At 37.1% G+C, this 20,020-nt stretch overlaps 1 protein-coding gene across 4 annotated transcripts in view; it reads left to right on the top strand.

Moving 5' to 3' along the window:
- Positions 1–20,020, top strand: part of LOC105498962 (vacuolar protein sorting 13 homolog A) — a 246,971-nt gene that overhangs the window by 94,612 nt on the left and 132,339 nt on the right. For all 4 annotated transcript variants that reach the window (XR_011612428.1, XM_071077637.1, XM_071077638.1 and 1 more), the window contains exons 24-29: positions 10,115–10,199; positions 12,658–12,812; positions 13,246–13,402; positions 17,005–17,084; positions 18,707–18,766; positions 18,969–19,122. Coding sequence is in view for 3 of the 4 variants with exons in the window: in XM_071077637.1 (XP_070933738.1) it covers positions 10,115–10,199; positions 12,658–12,812; positions 13,246–13,402; positions 17,005–17,084; positions 18,707–18,766; positions 18,969–19,122 (691 nt within the window). In the remaining variant the exon portion in view is untranslated. The remainder of the gene's footprint in view (positions 1–10,114; positions 10,200–12,657; positions 12,813–13,245; positions 13,403–17,004; positions 17,085–18,706; positions 18,767–18,968; positions 19,123–20,020) is intronic.

Raw genomic sequence — 20,020 nt, 5'->3', positions numbered from 1 at the left:
ACTGTCTTCCACAATGGTTGAACTAATTTACACTCCCACCAACAGTGTAAAAGCATTACTGTTTTGCCACATCCTCTCCAGCATCTGTTGTTCCCCGACTTTTTAATGACCGACATTCTAACTGGCATGAGATGGTATCTCATTGCTGTTTTGATTTGCATTTCTCTAATGACCAGTGATGATGACCTTTTTTTCATATGTTTGTTGGCCGCATAAATATCTTCTTTTGAGAAGTGTCTGTTCGTATCTTTCACCCAGTTTTTGATGGGGTTGTTGGTTTCTTACTTGTAAATTTTCTTTCGGTTCTTTGTAGATTCTAGATATTAGCCCTTTGTCAGATGGATAGATTGCAAAAATTTTCTCCCATTCTGTAGGTTGCCTGTTCACTCTGATGATAGTTCCTTTCGCTATGCAGAAGCTCTTTAGTTTAATTAGATCCCATTTATCAATTTTGGCTTTTGTTGCCATTGCTTTTGGTGTTTTAGTCATGAAGTCTTTGCCTATTCCTGTGTCCTGAATGGTATTGTCTAGGTTTCCTTCTAGAGTTTTTATGGTTTTAGGTCTTACATTTACGTCTTTAATCCATCTTGAATTAATTTTTGTATAAGGTCTAAGGAGGTGGTCCAGTTTCAGTTTTCTGCATATGGCTAGCCAATTGTCCCAGCACCATTTATTAAATAGGGAATCCTTCCCCCATTGCTTGTTTTTGTCAGGTTTGTCAAAGATCGGATGGTTGTAGATGTGTGGGGTTATTTCTGAGGCCCCCGTTCTGTTCCATTGGTCTATATCTCTGTTTTGGTACCAGTGCCATGCTGTTTTGGTTACTGTAGCCTTGTAGTATGGTTTGAAGTTAGGTAGTGTGATGCCTCCAGCTTTGTTCCTTTGCTTAGGATTGTCTTGGCTATATGGGCTCTTTTTTGGTTCCATATGAAATTTAAAGTAGTTTTTTCAAATTCTGCGAAGAAAGTCAATGATAATTTGATGGGGATAGCATTGAATCTATAAATTACTTGGGGCAGTATGGCCGTTTTCACAATATTGATTCTTCCTATTCATGAGCATGGAATGTTTTTCCATTTGTTTGTGTTGTCTCTTATTTCCTTGAGCAGTGGTTTGTAGTTCTCCTTGAAGAGGTCCTTCACATCCCTTGTAAGTTGAATTCCTAGGTATTTTATTCTCTTTGTAGCAATTGTGAATGGGAGTTCACTGATTATTTGGCTCTCTGTTTGTCTGTTATTGGTGTATAGAAATGCTTGTGATTTTTGCACATTGATTTTGTATCGTGAGACTTTGCTGAAGTTGCTTATCAGCTTAAGGAAATTTTGGGCTGAGGCATTGGGGTTTTCTAAATATACAGTCATGTCATCTGCAAACAGAGACGATTCGATTTCCTTTCTTCCTTTTTCAATACCCTTTCTTTCTCTTGCCTGATTTCCCTGGCCAAAACTTCTAATACTATGTTGAATAGGTGTGGTGAGAGAGGGCAGTCTTGTCTTGTACCAGTTTTCAGAGGGAATGCTTCCAGGTTTTGCCCATTCAGTATGATATTGTCTGTTGCTTTGTCATAAATAGCTCTTAGTATTTTGAGATACATTCCTTGAATACCTAGTTTATTGAGAATTTTTAGCTTGAAGGGGTGTTGAATTTTATCAAAGGCTTTTTCTGAATCTATTGAGGTAATCGTGTGGTTTTTGTCATTGGTTCAGTTTATGTGATGGATTACGTTTATTTATTTGCGTATGTTGAACCAGCCTTGCATCTCAGGGATGAAGCCAACCTTAATTGTGGTTGATTAAGCTTTTTGATGTGCTGCTGGATTTTGTTTGCCAGTATTTTATTGAGGATTTTCACATTGATGTTCATCAGGGATATTAGCCTGAAATTTTCTTTTTTGTGTGTGTCTCTGCCAGGTTTTGGTAGCAGGATGAGGCTGGCCTCATGAAATAAGTTAGGGAGGAATCCCTCCCACTTTTTCCATTGTTTGGAGTAGTTTCAGAAGGAATGGTACCAGCTTCTCTTTGTGCCTCTGGTAGAATTTGCTGTGAATCTTTCTGCTCATGGGCTTTTTTTAATTGGTAGGCTATTAATTACTGCGTCAATTTTGGAACTTGTTATTGGTCTATTCAGGGATTCGACTTCTTCCTGGTTTAGTCTTGAGCGAGTGTATGTGTCCAGGAATTTATCCATTTCTTCTAGATTTTTCTAGTTTATTTGTCTAGAGGTGTTTATAGTATTCTCTGATAGTAGTTCGTAGTTCTGTGGAATCATGGAATCAGTGGTGAGATCCCCTTTAGCATTTTTTAGTTGTGTCTGTTTGATTCTTCTCTCTTTTCTTCTTTATTAGTCTGGCTAGTGGTCTATGTATTTTGTTAATCTTTTTAAAAAACCAGCTCCTGGATTCATTGATATTTTTGAAGGGTTTTTCATGTCTCTTGTCTCCTTCAGTTCTGCTCCAGTCTTAGTTATTTCTTGTCTTCTGCTAGCTTTTGAATTTGTTCTTGCTTCTCTTGTTCTTTAATTGTGATGTTAGGGTGTCAATTTTAGGTCTTTCCCGCTTTCTCCTGTGGGCATTTAGTGCTATAAATTTTCATCTAAACACTGCTTTAGCTGTGTCCCAGAGATTCTGGTATGTTGTGTCTTTGTTCTCATTGTTTCAAAGAACTTACTTATTTCTGCCCTAATTTCAGTATTTACCCAGTAGTCATTCAGGAGCAGGTTGTTCAGTTTCCATGTAGTTGTGTGGTTTTGAGTGAATTTCTTAATCCTGAGTTCTAATTTGATTGCAGTGTGGCCTGAGGGACTGTTATAATTGCCATTCTTTTGCATTTGCTGAGGCTTGTTTTACCTGCAATTACGTGGTTAATTTTAGAATAAGTGCGAAGTGGTGCTGAGAAGAATGTATATTCTGTTGATTTGGGGTGGAGAGTTCTGTAGATGTCTATTAGGTCCGCTTGGTCCAGAGCTGAGTTCAAGTTCTGAATATCCTTGTTAGTTTTCTGTCATGTTGATCTGTCTTATATTAACAGTGGGGTGTTAAAGTCTCCTGCTATTATTGTGTGGGAGTCTAAGACTCTTTGTAGGTCTCTAAGAACTTGCTTTATTCTTTAAGAATGTTGAATACTGGCCCCCACTGTCTTCTGGCTTGTAGGGTTTCTGCAGAGAGATCCACTGTTAGTCTGATGGGCTTCCCTTTTTAGGTAAACCAATCTTTCTCTGTGGCTGCCCTTAACATTTTTTCCTTCATTTCAACCTTGGTGAATCTGACAATTGTGTGTCTTGGGGTTACTCTTCTTGAGGAGTATCTTAGTGGTGTTCTCTGTATTTCCTGAATTTGAATATTGGCCTGTCTTGCTAGGTTGGGGAAGTTCTCCTGGATAATATCCTGAAGAATGTTTTCCAACTTGGTTCCATTCTCCCCACCACTTTCAGGTATACCAATCAAATGTAGGTTTGGTCTTTGCACATAGTCCCATATTTCTTGGAGGCTTTGTTCATTTTCATTCTTTTTTCTCTAATCTTGTCTTCATGCTTTATTTCATTAAGTTGATCTTCAGTCTCTGATATCCTTTCTTCCGCTTGATCGATTTGGCTGTTGATATTTGTATATGCTTCACAAAGTTCTCATGCTGTGTTTTTCCACTCTATCAGGTCATTTATGTTCTTCTCTAAACTGGTTATTCTAGTTAGCAATTCCTCTAACCTTTTTTCAAGGTTCTTAGGTTCCTTGCACTGGATTAGAACATGCTCCTTTAGCTCAGAGGAGTTTGTTATTACCCACCTTCTGAAGCCTATTTCTGTCAATTCTGCAAACTCATTCCCTGTGCAGTTTTGTTCCCTTGCTGGAAGGAGTTGTGATCCTTTGGAGGAGAAGAAGCATTCTGGTTTTTGGAATTTTCAATCTTTCTGTGCTGGTTTTTCCCTAATCTTTGTGGATTTATCTGCCTTGAGTCTTTGATGTTGGTGACCTTTGGATGGCGTTTCTGTGTGGATGTCCTTTTTGTTGATGTTCATGCTGTTCCTTTCTGTTTGTTAGCTTTCCTTCTAACAGTCAGGCCACTTTGCTGCAGGTCTGCTGGAGTTTGCTGGAGGTCCACTCCAGACCCTCTTTCCCTGCGTGTCACCACTGGAGGCTGCAGAACAGCGAAGATTGCTGCCTGTTCCTTCCTCCAGAAGCTTTGCCCCAGAGGGGCACCCGCCAGATGCCAGCCAGAGCTGTCCTGTGTGAGGTGTCTGTCGACCCCTGCTGGGAGGTGTCTCCCAGTCAGGAGGCATGGGGGTCAGGGACCCACTTGAGAAGGCAGTCTGTCTCTTAGCAGAGCTCAAGCCCTGTGCTGGGAGATCCGCTGCTCTCTTCAGAGCTGGCAAGCAGGAATGTTTAAGTCTGCAGAAGCTGCACCCACAGCTGCCCCTTCCTCCAGGTGCTCTGTCCCAGGGAGATGGGAGCTTTATCTATAAGCCCCTGACTGGGGCTGCTACCTTTCTTTAAGAGATGCCCTGTCCAAAGAGGAGGAGTCTAGAGAGGCAGTCTGTCTACAGGGGCTTTGCTGAGCTGTGGTGGGCTCCGCCCAATTTGAACTTCCAGATGGCTTTTTTTACACTGTGAGAGAAAAGCCGTCTATTCAAGCCTTGGCAGTGGGGATGCCCCGTCCCCCACCAAGCTCGAGCATCCCAGGTTGACTTCAGACTGCTGTGCTGGCAGTGAGAATTTCAAGCCAGTGGATCTTGGCTTGCTGGGCTCCATGGGAGTGGGATCCTCTGAGCAAGACTGGCTTTAGCCTCCTTCCCAAGGGAGTGAATGGTTGTCTCGCTGGCATTCCAGGTGCCACTGGGGTATGAAAACAAGCTCCTTCAGCTATCTTGGTGTTTGCCCAAATGTGCTTGAAACCCTGGGCCCTGTTGGTGTAGGCACCTGAGGGAATCTCTTGGTCTGTGGGTTGCAAAGAACATGGGAAAAGTGTAGTATCTGGGCTAGAGTGCACCATTCCTCATGACACAGTCCCTCAGGGCTTCCCTTGGCTGTGGGAGGGAGTTCCTGACCCCTTGCACTCCCTGGATGAGGCAAAGCCCCACTCTGCTTCAGCTCACCCTCCGTTGGTTGCATCCACTGTCTAACCAGTCCCAATGAGATGAGCTGGGTACCTCAGTTTGAAATGCAGAAATCACCAGCCTTCTGTATTGATGTTGCCTGGAGCTGCAGGTTGGAGCTGTTCATATTCAGCCATCTTGCCAGCCACCAGTGTAAACAAGTTTTATCCTCAGTCTGTTAGAGAGTACCTTACTAGCTGGGTGTGGTGGCTCACATCTGTAATCCCAGCACTTAGGGAGCCAGAGGCAGGCAGATCATTTGAGGTCAGGAGATCGAGACCAGGCTGGCCAACATGGTGGAATCCCGTCTCTACTAAAAATACAAAAATTAGCCAGGCATGGTGGTGGGCGCCTGTAATCCCAACTGCTCAGGAGGCTGAGACAGGAGAATCACTTGAACTCTGGAGGCAGAGGTTGCAGTGAGCCGAGATTGAGTAACTGCACTCGAACCTGGGCGACAGAGCGAGACTCTGTCTCAAAAAAAAAGTAAGTTAATGTCCCATTACTCCTGAACACTTTAGTGTTCACTTTAGTGTTTTGCAATATTCTTTTCCTAGTCTGTTGGTGAGTTTTTTTGTTTCTTTAACTGTTTTTTGGAGAGCAAAAGCTTAATTTTAATACTATTGAATTTAGCAATATTTTCTCCAGATATTGAACTTTTTGTATCACATCCCTGCAATTTTTGCCTAATTTAAGGTCAAGAAGATTTTTCCCTATGTCTTTATTCTGGAAATTTCTTAGAGTTAGGTTTTATACTTAGGTCTCGCATCCATTTAATTTTTCTATGTGGTGCATGTGATGGGATCCTCTTTCTAGTTTTACATCTGCATTTATAGTTATTTCCGTTTTATTTGTTAAAAAGACCATTCTTTTACTGTTGAGTTGACTATATATGACACAGACTATAAATAGACTGTGTAAGTCTATTTCAGACTGTTCTTTTCCAGTGATTTCTGTGTCTACCATTTCCATCTGTTTCTGTCCTTTTGTTGATATCGTACTGTCTTAATTATACTATAGCTTAATGTGTTGAAATCCAGAAAGGTTAGTCCTCCAACTTTTTGTATTTCCAAAATGTTTTCGACTGATTCTTTTGCCTCTTAGAATCAACTTATCAATTTCCACAAAAATTCCTGCTGAGATTTGGATAGAAATTGTGTCTTGAATTTGGGAGAATTAACATTTTAGCAGTATTGAGTCTTTCAATTCATTAACATGGTGTATCTTTCCATTTGCTTAGGTCTTTTTAAGTTTTTAAAAATTGGTGATTTGTAGCTTCTGTTCGTTTAATATATGTTGTTAAATTTGTACGTAGTGTATGGGCTGAATTGTATCCCTCAAAATTTATATACTGAACCCTAACTCTGCTATTTCACATTGTGACTGTATTTACAGATAGATTCTTTACAGCAGTGATTAAGTTAAAATGAGACCACTAGAGTGGTTTGACTGGTGTCTTTATAAGAAAAGGAAATTTGATCTCACAAAGAGACACCAGAGATGCATGCACACTGAGGAAAGCCCATGTGAGGACACAGAAAGGAGGTCATCTGTAAGCTAATGATAGAGGTAGCCTCCAGAACTGAGAACATAGGTTTCTGTTGTGTAAGTTACCCAGTCTGTGGTATTTTGTTATGGCAGCTCTACCTATCTCATATAGATTTTGGTACCAAGCAGTGAGTTGTTGCTTAACAAGCACTTAGAAATGTGGAAGTGGTTTTAGAACTGGGTAATGTGTGGAGACTGGAAGAATTTTGAGGTATATGTTAGAAAAAAACCTAGATTCTATCGCTGAATAAATTGTTGATATAAAATATGGACGTTCAAGCTGTTTCTGGTGAGACCTCAAGTGGAAATGAGGAACGTGTTATTTGACATTGAAGGGAATGTGGTCCTTGTTATAAAGTGGCAAAGATCTTGGTTAAATTATGTTCTAGTGATGAACTTGGATATTTAGCTGTGGAGATTTTTAAGTAAAATGTTGAAGGCACAGTCTTCTTTCTCCTTGCAGCTGGTCAAATCACTTGAGGCCAGGAGTTCAAGACCAGCCTGGCCAACATGATGAAATCTCGTCTCTACTAAAAATATAAAAATTAGCGTGGTGGTGCACACCTATAGTCCCAGCTACTCAGAAGGCTGTGCACGAGAATCACTTGAACCTGGGAGGTGGAGGTTGCAGTGAGCCGAGATTGTGCCACTACACTCCAGCCTGGGTGACAGAAGGAGAATCTGTCTCAAAAAAATAATAATAATAATTGTACAATATATGGTTAATATGTATTTGATTTATTGCAAAGATGCCAGCCTAGCTAAGTGGGGGAAGGATCAACTTTTCAACATATGGTGCTGAAACAACCGGATTTCCATGTGGAAAGTAAATTAATTTCAACCCTTATCTTATATCATATGCGGAATTTAACTTGAAATGAAACATAGACCTAAGTATAAAGTCCACAAGTATAGTTTCTGGAACAAAAAATGTTGGAGAATATGTTTGAATCCTTGCGGTAGGTAAAGAGATCTTAGGATATAAAAAGTGCAAATATAACAGGAGAAAAAAAAAAATTTGGACTTTATGAACATTAAATTTTTCTGCTCTTTGAAAGACATTGTAAAAAAAGGTGAAAAGGCAAACCATCTAACCATCCGCTTGGGAAAAATATTTGCAAAAATATTTTTACAAGTCCAGTCTTGTATCTAGAATATATGAGAAGACTAACAGCTCAATAATAAATGACTAAACAGATAACATGAAAAGATGTTCGACTTTGTTACTCACCAGAAAAATGCAAATCAAAGCCACATAGAAATACTACTGCACAATGGTTAGAATGGCTAAAAGTAAGAAGAAAGATAATACCATGTCAAGGTATTGCCATGACAAGGATTTAAAAGTCTCACACGTTACTTGTGAAACTTGAAAATAGCATAACCCTTTGTAATAGTTTGGTAGATTTAAAAAATAAGGTTAAGTATATACGTACCATATAACTTGGGAATTCTACTCCTAGGTTTTTACCCAAGAGAAATGAAGTCATATGCCCATCAAAAGACTTGAACTAGAATACTCATAGTAGGGTTATTCATAATAGTAAACAGTTGCATAAAACCCAATTGTCTATCCAGAAGTGAATGGATAAGAAAAAATAGTATATTCATACAGTAGAATACTACTCAGGAAAAAAAATACTTGTACATGTAACAGTGATGGGCAGTGATTGAGAATGGGGGGAGCTTCCCTCAAGACTCCAGGGTATTTTAGGGAATAGAATGCAGGATTACTTGCAAATTCCTTTAAGAGCTTAACAAAACTTGTATTCTAAAACCTAACAACTACATTACAGAAGAGGAAAATAATAGCCCAGTTTCACTAATAAATGTAAGATACAAAAATTTCAAAACATTAAAAGTTGAAATTAAGGTAACATAGTTGTTACTTTTGGGGGGATGCCTAATGATTGCAAGGAGCTTAAGGGAGGCTTATGAGTTGCTTGTAATGTTTCGTACTGGACCTGGGTAGTTGGTCGGTTGAGTGTGTTTACTTTCTGAAAATGTATTGAGGACTTTAGAGTTTATGTACTTTGTGCAGTAGATTATAATGTACTTCAAAAAAAAAAAAAATGCTGCTGCTGCTTTCCAAAATGAGCAGAATTTCACAGAAGGGGAAATACAAATAACCAAGGAAGCTGTTTGTGTTTGATATGATATGTAACCATTATGCATTTGTGAAATTATAATTAAAACTAGGATGACATGGCCAGTGAGACTGATATAATTTAAAATCTTTGAACACCCTAAGCATTGTGAGGACATGGAGATACTGAAACTGTGCTGCTGGTGTTAGTGTAATGTCTTATCACCACTTATGAAAATGGTTTGATAGTGCTCAATAAGGTGAACATATATAATTTTACTCTTTGGTGAAGTTTTAGCCACAAGCACCTATATCAGGAGGAAAAAAAATAAATTGGACTTCATAAAAATTAAATTTTTCTGCTCTTTGAAAGACTTGTTAAAAAAAGGTGAAAAGGCAAACCATCTAACCATCCACTTGGGAAAAATATTTGCTAAAATATTTTTACAAGTCCAGTCTTGTATCTAGAATATATGAGAAGCATACAAGCAAAAGCAAAACTCTGTAAGCAACACAGATGCTCACCAACAGTATAGTGGACAAATAAGTAGTGGTTTATTCATCAGTGCAATGCAGTGTCACAGTAAAGTTCAGTAAACTATGAGTGTGGCTAAAATTTAAACATTGTTTTGTAAAAGAAGGAAGTCACGGGAAAATGTATGTCATATATGCTACAGTTTGGAAAGAGGCAGGAGTAAGTGATGTATTATTTAGATAATCATTCATAGGTGCTGTAGTACAAACAACTAAATAAAAGCAAGATCATGATGAGAGGTAGGGAGCGTGACAAGGAGGAATGAGATCCAGGAGGAACGAGATCCAGGAGGAACACATAAGAAGGTGCTTCTAGGTCAGGATATGGTAATGTTTTATTGCTTGGCTGGGTTGGAAAATTCAGATGGGTTTTTTATTATAATTTTTTAAACTGTAAGATTTGTTTTTATATATGCTCTATTTCCCCAAACTGTAAAAAAGTAAATTTCCTGAAATACCTTTCTGAGATTAAAAATAAAACTAAATTCCCCAATTCTAGGGGCTTTACGTATTGTGACTTGTGTGTTCCTCACAGATGTCCTGATTTAATATTACGTTGAGTTAAAATATAAGATCTCTTTCTACTCAAAGCCTTCATCAAGGACATTATTACAACAGTTCTACAATTTTTATTTAGCCTTAAAATTGTAAAACTACTTCTTTAAAATCTGTGTTTTATAATGTATTTTTCTAATTTAGACCTGATATGTTCTCAGTTAATTCAAATTGGATAGCTTTTTGTCAAAACTGTTGTAGAACTTTGAATAAACATCTTTGGAATAAGCGGTGAATAAACATCTTTGGAATAAGCGGTGAATAAACATTTTTGTGCTAATCAACAGTGAATTACTTTTCTTTTAGATTCAAACATCTACTTCTTTGGGAACATCACAGATTTCACAGAAAATAATTCCTCTCTTGGAACTTCCGTCTGTTTCTGAAGATGGTAAAATGAAACTGCTTAAGGATATTTTTCTTACTTTATTAAAATTTCTGTTTTGAGGCATATTTTTCTCAAAGGACCACATAGAGGAAGGGAAATACCTTTTCCTTTTAAAATCTAGGTTATTGGTTGAGGTTCTAGGAAGGAAAGACAGATTAACATGAGAAAACAAGCAGATTTACTGGCATTCGTATTTCACGGGTACATGCGAGAAACTCAGGGATGAGTAACTCAAGGTGGTGATTAAAATTTGGGTTTATATATCAGTTTGGGCTTAAACAAAGGAAAAGAGGTTTTGAGCTTCAGGGATAGGGGTTGCTGGGGAGGCAAGGTATATGGGAAGGCGACCAGAAAACGTATGGTGCACAAGGGTAAAGTTTCTTACGCAGATTTGTCAGTATTTTCTCTTTTGATAAGAATGTCTTGTGAGTAAGAGTCATCTTCCCTGGAACAGAAAGGAAGATAACTTTACAGGGTAGATTTCTCTTATTAATGTTAATTTCTCTTACAAAAGGGAAACTTAGGATCTGTCTTCAGAGCTTTTCCTGTCTGCTGTTTCTCAAAATAATTGACTCAGTATAATAATCCTTATGCCAAAAAGTCATGTTTTTGAGTGGCATATTTTGGTCTTCAATAGTCATATAAGAAATTTCAGGCAATAGCAAATATTTGTATATTTTCAGGAAATTTTAACTAAAATTTACTTAAAATAGCACAATTCCTTAAAGTTGTTTTTGCAATGGGATTTTTTTGGTATAAAGTTGAACTCAAAATGACAAGGACCAGCCGGGCACAGTGGCTCATGCCTGTAATCCCAGCACTTTGGTAGGCCAAGGCCGGTGGATCACAAGGTCAAGAGATTGAGACGATTCTAGCCAACATGGTGAAACCCCGTCTCTACTAAAAGTACAAAAATTAGCTGGCGTGGTGACGCACACCTGTAGTCCCAGCGACTCGGGAAGCTGAAGCAGCAGAATCGCTTGAACCCAGGAGGCGGAGGTTGCGGTGAGCAGAGATCGTGCTGCTGCCCTCCAGCCTGGCGACAGAGCGAGAGTCGGAATCAAAAAAAAAAAAAAAAGTGACAGGGACCACTAATAAGTTAATTATCTTTATTTGGCTGTGAGTTAAAAAATGCCACAAAACTTCATAGATGTCCTAATTTCTAATGTGTTTTTTAGTTATTTGGAAAATTTTGCTATAGTATATTTAAAACATTTTTAAAAATATTATTAAAGGAGAATCATCTTAATAATTACCTACATTTACATATAAAAACTTGTAACTATTCTGATGCCAAATACCTGCTTTTTAATGACCATATTAGAAAGAAAAGGTGTATGTCTGTATTTTTAAGACTTTAAAAATTGATAAATGTTAAATAACAGAAATTGCCATGTCGATTCTTGGTTTCTTTCTTTTTTTTGAGACGGAGTCTTGCTCTGTTGCCCAGGCTGGAGTGCAGTGGCACTGTCTTGACTCACTGCAAGCTCCGTCTCCTGGGTTCACGCCATACTCCTACCTCAGCCTCCCGAGTAGCTGGGACTACGGGTGCCCACCACCTCGCCTGACTAATTTTTTGTATTTTTGGTAGAGACGGGTTTTCACCGTATTAGCCAGGATGGTCTCGATCTCCTGACCTCATGATCCGCCCACCTCAGCCTCCCTAAGAGCTGGGATTACAGGCATGAGCCACCATGCCTGGCCGATTCTTGGTTTCTTAGAGAACAATTTATTTATTTATTTATTTATTTATTTATTTATTTATTTATAGTCACCGGAGAGAAGTTGTTTGTGAGATCATCTACTTTAATTTCAATCTTAGTTTATTAGGGATATACTTCTGATTGTTTCATTTAAACCTTGTTTTATTGGTTTTACTAAGTTATCTAATGCTTTTTAGTCCTTTTTAATATCAATATATGTGTGTATGTACATCAACATGTATATACATATACTATATTTGTATGTATATACGTATACAAAGCAGTGCTTGATCTCAGTTTACTTCATTCAAACTCTGCTGCTAACATTGCAGAGTTTATACCTAAGTTGTGTTACACTATCCAGGTAGAGTGAGCATATTAACACATTACTTTGAGTATTCATGGTGTGTATATCATTGGCATTGACATTTCCTGTAAAATTTAAGCGATTTTAAAATAGACTAATGATTTCAAAAGATGGGCTTCTTAGGCTAAAGATTACATCTTATAATGTTCCATGCTGCTTAGTCGCCAAGAATGTTATTTAAAAGTACAGTATCCCTTTGTTTAAAATTGACAATAAAAAAGTACAGTAATGTCTATATTATTTTCAATTTATTTTTGTTCTGATGTTTATATTTTATATTTAAAAGAGAGCCTTAGTGTTTTTGTGTTCCTATTTATTTCAGAAAAATATTGAAATACTGTTAAATTGATCATTTTAATTATTGACTTAAATAATGTTCTGTGAAATTTAGATTCAGAGGAGGAATTTTTTGATGCACCATGTAGTCCCTTGGACGAACCTCTTCAGTTCCCAACTGGAGTTAAAAGTATTCGAACCAGAAAGTTACAAAAGCAGGATTGTTCAGTAAATATGACTACGTTTAAAATACGATTTGAAGTACCAAAGGTAGGTACTATGGTGAAATTGACATGGCTTAATTTGTTTGCTGTTTCTACTATTTACAGATTATGATACAGTCTCATTGTTAATAAGCACTATCTTTTTCATCCCACTATCTTTTTCACCCTAATTAAACTAAATCCAGACTTGGCTGTGTGATTCTTCTTCACTCCTTTTTTTTTTTTTTATAAGATTAACTTCCTTAATCAAGAGCGAGGGGTTTAAATGATATATTGTGGGTATTCAATACATGTTTTTGTGAAAACAGTTATTTATGTTGTGTGTGTATTGTATGTCTGTGTGAGTATAAAATCTCTCCTAAATTTTAGATAATAATATATCAATTGTATGTATACCTCATATATTCACATGTAACCACTATGCACTAAACATGTTTTTGTTTTATGTACTGGTAGTTTCTTTTTTCTTTCTTCTCCAGGTTTTGATCGAGTTTTATCACCTTGTTGGAGATTGTGAACTATCTGTGGTAGAAATTCATGTTTTAGGATTGGGCACAGAAATTGAGATTAGAACATACGATTTGAAAGCAAATGCCTTTTTGAAAGAGTTCTGCTTAAAATGCCCAGAATACTTGGGTGAGAATCTTTATTTTTTAAAATAAATAAATTGATTTCATTGTTTGACTACCTGCTAGAGAGTTTTCAATTCTTTAGGCTCCGAATCAGTACAGTTGCCAAAATATTCTCAGAGAACCATTCCTTTTTTAGTTAATCTTTAACTTTTATAGTTGGTAATCTGGTGGGTACACCGGAGATAAAATGAAGATAATTTTATTCATTATGGAAAATCAGATGGTAATGGTTGAATTTGAAATCTACTTAACTGATTATTGGAACACTGAATTAGTTTCCTATTGTTGCTCTAACAATTTACCACAAACTTAGTGTGCTTAAAAACAACACAAATTTATTATCTTAAAGTTCTGTATGGCAGAAGTCTGACACACGTCTCACTGGGCAAAACTCAAGGTGTCAGTAGGATTTCCTTTTAGGAGGCACTAGAGGAGGGTCCATTTCATTGTTCAGTCAGGTGTTGGCAAAATTCATTTACACATGCTTTAAGTCTATGTTTTCTTGTTGCCTGTTAGCAGATGGCTGCCCTTAGGCATCTGTTGCTTTTTGCATGTAGCAGCTAACCACTACAAGGCATCGGATACTCCTCATGTTGCCATATCTCTAACCTCGTCTTCTGCCTTTTGCTTCCACTCCTCAAACTCCAGTGATTAGATTGGACACACCTCAATAATCCAGGATAATATACCTTAAACCTTAACCTTAATCACGTCTTCCAAGTCCCTTTTGCCGTATGAGTTAACATATTCTCAGATTCCGGGGGATTAGAGTGTAGGTATCTTTGTTGGGGGCAGAGGGCAGTGTTCTGTTTACTGCAAACCTTTTGTGTTCCAGAATCATAATGGATATATGATCCCTAAGGAAGTGTTCTGTTTCCTATGTTAGGTAATTAGGAGGATTGTATTTATATTTCTTCATTTCTATTTTTTGGATTTTTTCTTGAAAGATATTTGTGAACAGTAGAGGGAATTATTAGGACACCAGTTTCATTTCATTGAACTCCTTTGTAGCATAGTAATATTACGTATGAGCAGAGGTGGAATTAAAATTTTTTAAATAGACTTTATTTTTTAGAGCAGTTTTAGATTCATGGGACAATTGAGCAGAAGGTACAGAAGTTTTCCATATACTCGTACCCCTACCTGCATAGGCTTTTTCATTATCAACATCCTCCACCAGAGTGGTACATTTGTTACAAATGATAAACCTACACTGACACATCATTATTACCAGGAGTCCACAATTTAAAGTTCACTGTTGCTGTTATACTTTCTGTTTGGACATGTATAATGACATGCATCTACCATTACCTTCTCATGTGGAGTAGTTTCCCTGCCCTAGAAATACTCTGTGCTCCACCTATTTGTCCCTCCCTCCCACTGTAACCCCTGGCAACTGCTGATCCTTTTAGTGTCTCCATAGTTTTTCCAGCATGTTACATAATTGGAATCATATATATCCTTTTCAGATTGACTTATTTCACTTAGTAATACATACTGAAGTTACCTCCATGTCTTTGCATAACTGGGTAGCCCATTTCTCTTTTAGCAATGAATGATATTCTCTTGTCTGGATGTACCACAGTTTATTTATCCATTCATGTGCTGAAGGATATCTTGGTTGCTTCCAAGGTTTGCCAATTGTTAATAAAGCTGCTGTGAACATTTGAATGCAAGTTTTTGTGTAGACATAAATTTTCAGTTTCATTGGGTAAATACCAAGGAACATGATTGCTAAATCATCAAGAAACAGTTTGCTCTAGTAATTGGAAAGAAGAGTAAACCAATGTGACAGTGTTCCCTAATAACCCAGGAACTTTATAGCAGTTACTAATTTTTATGTTTATTCTTATGTTTGTTTTCCCAAGAACAAAGGATTAAAAAACCCTTGCAAACAGAAAAAAGAGTATACAGTTATTATTGTGCTTATTTCTGTAATATTTTTGTTTCTGTTTTCTCAGAGGGAGTGAATAGCAGTTTCTTGCACAAAGTAAATGATCAGTAAATGCTTGTTCAATGAATGAATAAATGTGTAAACAAAGTGGGAACTTTTTTAAGGCTTCAAGTGTGGCTAGCTCTTGCAGTAGAAAACAGATTTATGTGCTAAGCATTGGGTTTGGAGGACTCTGTGCAATTTGTGGCATTTTTTTCCTCAGGAATTGTATGATTAGTTTGTAGTCCTTTCTTCCAGTCTTTAGATACTAATTTTCTAGCAACCATAAGTCATTTGGTGATGACAGTTTTAAAGGCTTTTTAGAAATTCTCTTCTACAGTGGTTTTCTTAGTATAGCACATTTTGAGCAGAAACAGTAATATTAAAATGGGAGAGTTCCTTTAATCCCCCTCGCAGGACGTGCCACAGGGGTGTGCACATCTCTAGGGGGAGCATGCACATGTGCAGGTGCAGAGGCTGTGGGGAGTGCTTTTGGGCTCCGGCCCCAGGGCAGCATCTAGGGGTAGATGTCTACAACTCCTAAAGCCCAAGGGGCTGTGTTAACAGTATGCTCTTTCAACTTTGCCATCTGCAGATGGCTTTTGTTAATCAGTTCAATAGACTGTCTTCCTTATCACAAGGGCAGGGGGCCAGTGTGATGGCCTGAATTCTTGCCCAGTGTACCAGAAGAATCGGATGACATGTGGGCTGGAAGGATGAGTGCAAGGTTTTATTGAATGGTGGAGGTGGCTCTCAGCAAGATGGATGAGGAGCTGGAAGTGGGGGATGGAGTGGGAAGGTGGTCTTCCCACTAAGGTTGGGCCGTCCAGCAGATGGACTCTTCTCTGACTGCCCCTGGCTGAACTCCCCTCGGCATCCAGATGTCCTTCCTCTTCTCTCTTTCTCTGCCATGCTACCCCGCCACTCTCTGCCACTATCCACCACTCTGTTCCTCTGCTCTTCTCAATGCTCAGATGCGTGTATCTGTGCCCACTAAGGCCTTGGGCTTATATGGGCACAGGATGGTGGGTATGGTGGGCCAAAAGGCAACTTCTCAGGGGCAAAAACAGAAATGCTTGTTCTCACTTAGGGCCTCCGGTCTTTAGGCTTGAGGGTGGGGCCTTTGCTGGGAAACTGCCCTTTTCTACCCAGTATTTCCCTGTCTCCTGTCCATATCAGTATAACTAATAAAGACTGATTACATGGTAATAGGGTTTATTTTAATCTAAACTAATATACAGAAAACTTTGTTTCATCTCATTCCTGTTCTGTCTTCTGAACAGCTGGGTTTTCAAGGACTCTGATGATTTCCTTTTTAGTTATTTCAATGATCCAGGGCCAGATATCTCTTCCTGCCCTTTCATTCTTCCTAAAAACCATTCTGGTTTCTCTTTAATTGATTCCTATTTTTCTTACCTTACCTCCTATCTAGGTTTAGAAGGGTATGAGACTTCAGTGTTGTGGCACATGAGGAGGTAAGGGAATTGTGAGGAGAAATTACATTTTTAGAGTTTAAAGAACAAAGAATTTATTTGACTTGAGTAAGGTAGAATCCAAGGTCCAGAACTCATACAGGAAAGCCTTCTTTTGCAATTACATAATTAATAAGATTGCTTGAATTTATTTTCGTTACCTTTCCTATGAAAAGATAATTTTTAAAAAATTATTTTTAGATGAAAACAGGAAACCAGTTTATTTGGTTACAACGCTGGATAACACAATGGAAGACCTGTTAACGCTGGAATATGTAAAGGTAAGCAGTTTCATTTATATCTGCTTAATATGGTAAGTATGCAGCTGAAATGTTATAATCACGTTTTGTAAGTTTGGTATTATTCAGTTTGTCTAACATTCACTCTAACATAATCTCTGTAACTCCTAATACTAAGGTTTTTTTGATTTTGTCATCTTGTATTAAATAGCTGTGATTTATAAATACTTCATATAGCAAAATAAGAAGATTATATTCTAAGTAGAAATGACCTGGAGTTTGATTTTTTTTTCTCTCAACAGGGGTACTGAGAAAGAAACACACTTTTTAGTCTTGATAGAGTATATTGTTATATGTGATACAAGATGATGCTTTCCCATTATTTTCCACTGTTTTGTGAAGTTACCTGATATTCCTAGGGTCAATAACTCCATTCCTTTTTTATTGTTTTATGATATTCATTTTATCATCTGTTAAGCTTTTCTATGTACTATGGTATATTTCTAATTTTTCTATGTTTCTGCTGACTTCTTTTTATATGTGTCAGACTATTTTAATAATTACTTTATAATAATAATGCAGAAAGCATTTAATCACTTTTAAAACCACTTGTGCTATCCATTATTGACTAGATATTTTAGGATTTTTGTTGTAGTATTTGCATTATATAGCTTTTATATAACAATGTTCTAGACCTAAAGAAAATGGATGAAGAAAATATGATATATACACAAAACAGAACACTATTCGGCCTTTAAGAGGGGGGGAATCCTGTCATTTGTGTCAACATAGATGAATGTGGAGGACATTATGCTAAGCAAAATAAGCCAAGCACAGAAAGACAAATACCTCATGATCTTCTTTATGTGTGGAATCTAATAAAACTGAACTCATAGAAGTAGAGAGCAGAGTGATGGTTACCAGAGGGTAGCAGGGATGGGCGGGAGGGAAGGAGAGGGAATAGAGAGTTGTCAATCAAATGGTACAAAGTTCCAGATAGACAGGAGGAATAATTTTTGAGATCTGTTATACAGCGGGGGACTGTAGTCAATAATAATGTGTTGTTTATTTCAAAACGACCAAGAAAGTGAATTTCAAATGTCTCACCACAAAAAAAGATAGGAAAGTGAGGTGATAGATATGTTAGTTAGCTTAATTTAATCATTTAACATTGTGTACATATGTCAGAACATCACATTGTACTCTATAAGTGTATATAATTATGATTTGTCAATCAAAAATATTAAATTTTTTAAAAAGAAAAAGAAAACACAGAGTATTTGGATACTTGGTGGACAATTCTGTCACAAATTTTGTTTTTAAATACAGGAAGAATTAGGAAGAACCGTACAGAGTTGTTGATGACCGAATGATTATTCTCCACACTTGATAATATCCAACATTTCCTCTCTTGATAATAAGAATGATAGTACGTAACGTTTATTGAATACTTGTTATGTGCCAAAGAGTCCCATACTTACATTTTCTTTTGTTCTGGTGAAGCAGTTGCTTATTTAGGTAATTATATGTGTGTGTATATGTATATATATATATATGTATATGAACAGCTGGAAAATTATATAAATGTGTATTAGGACTATAATGTAATTGTATTTGTATGTCTTCCTACCATGTTCTAACAGATTTGTTTTCTCTTTGGATAGGCTGAAAAGAATGTACCCAACTTGAAAAGTACCTATAACAATGTTTTACAATTGATTAAGGTATGAGTAGATAATTTATTTTTTAATTATATACTGTATTTCTATTTCTTATGGAAATTATTTTCTAACTGGAATTGTAAGATCCTTAAAGATAAGAAAATATTATAAATTGTATCCTTTATGCCACAAAGCGTAGTGCCTTGTAGACAGCTGGCAAGCAAATATTTATTGACCTATCACTAAAATCAGCTTTGTTCTTTAGGTAAATTTTTCCTCTTTGGATATTCATTTACACACTGAAGCACTTCTGAATACAATAAATTATCTTCATAATATCCTTCCGCAATCAGAGGAAAAATCAGCCCCAGTGTCCACTACAGAGACTGAAGACAAAGGAGATGTCATAAAAAAATTAGGTATGTTTTTTAAAAATTTAGCATCAACGTTTTTTCCTTTTTTAACCATGTAGGTCAAGAAATCTAGACTCTGACTTTATCATTAACTTCAAATATTGGCTTCAGAATTCTGTTGCCTAGGTTAATATCTAGAAGGATTCATTATATGCTAGGATAATTTTAGAAAATAAAGGAAACTACTGCTGAAGAAAGTGTTGCTTTTGTTTATCATATATAATAATTGGTTTTAGTTTAAGATTATACTGTAGGAGTGTTAGATTAAAAAAATTTTTTTCTTCCACCTCGATCCCAGTAGGAGGATTAGATTCAAATTAAAATTTAATGCATTTCATAACATTATTTTAGATTAGACAAATATGACTAACAAAATTTGAGTAATGTCAGCTGGGTGCAGTGGCTTGTGCTTGTGATCCCAGTGCAGGGAGGCGAGTGTTGTGAGGGTTGAGACTGGAGGATCGCTTGAAGCCAGGAGTTCGAAACTAGCCTGGGCAACATAGCAAGACCCTGTCTCCAACAAAATTTTAAAAATTAGTTGGGCATGGTGGTGTATGTCTATAGACCCAGTTTACTTGGGAGACTGACACGGGAGAATCACTGGAGCCCAGGAATTCAAGATTGCAACGAGCTACGAGCTACGATTGCACCACTGCACTCCATCCTGGGTAACAGAGTGAGACTCTGTCTCGAAAAAAAACCCAAAAAACAAAAAAGAGTATCAGAGCATATTTTAAAATCAGAGTATAATACTTTCGAAGCGGTGAAAAGTTGCAATTTTGATAATGACAGGTACCACCTAGTAATTACTGGCTCTCAAAAAATTTTGAAATTTATAGTTACAGTGTTTTAGTTTCAAATGTTTAGTTTCTTCTAGAAACAATGTTTTGTCTATTTCCTTTTG

Source organism: Macaca nemestrina, chromosome 14 (genome assembly GCF_043159975.1).
Source record: "Macaca nemestrina isolate mMacNem1 chromosome 14, mMacNem.hap1, whole genome shotgun sequence".
Taxonomy (NCBI): Eukaryota; Metazoa; Chordata; class Mammalia; order Primates; family Cercopithecidae; genus Macaca; species Macaca nemestrina.
This window is presented reverse-complemented; position numbering and strand designations above follow the sequence as displayed.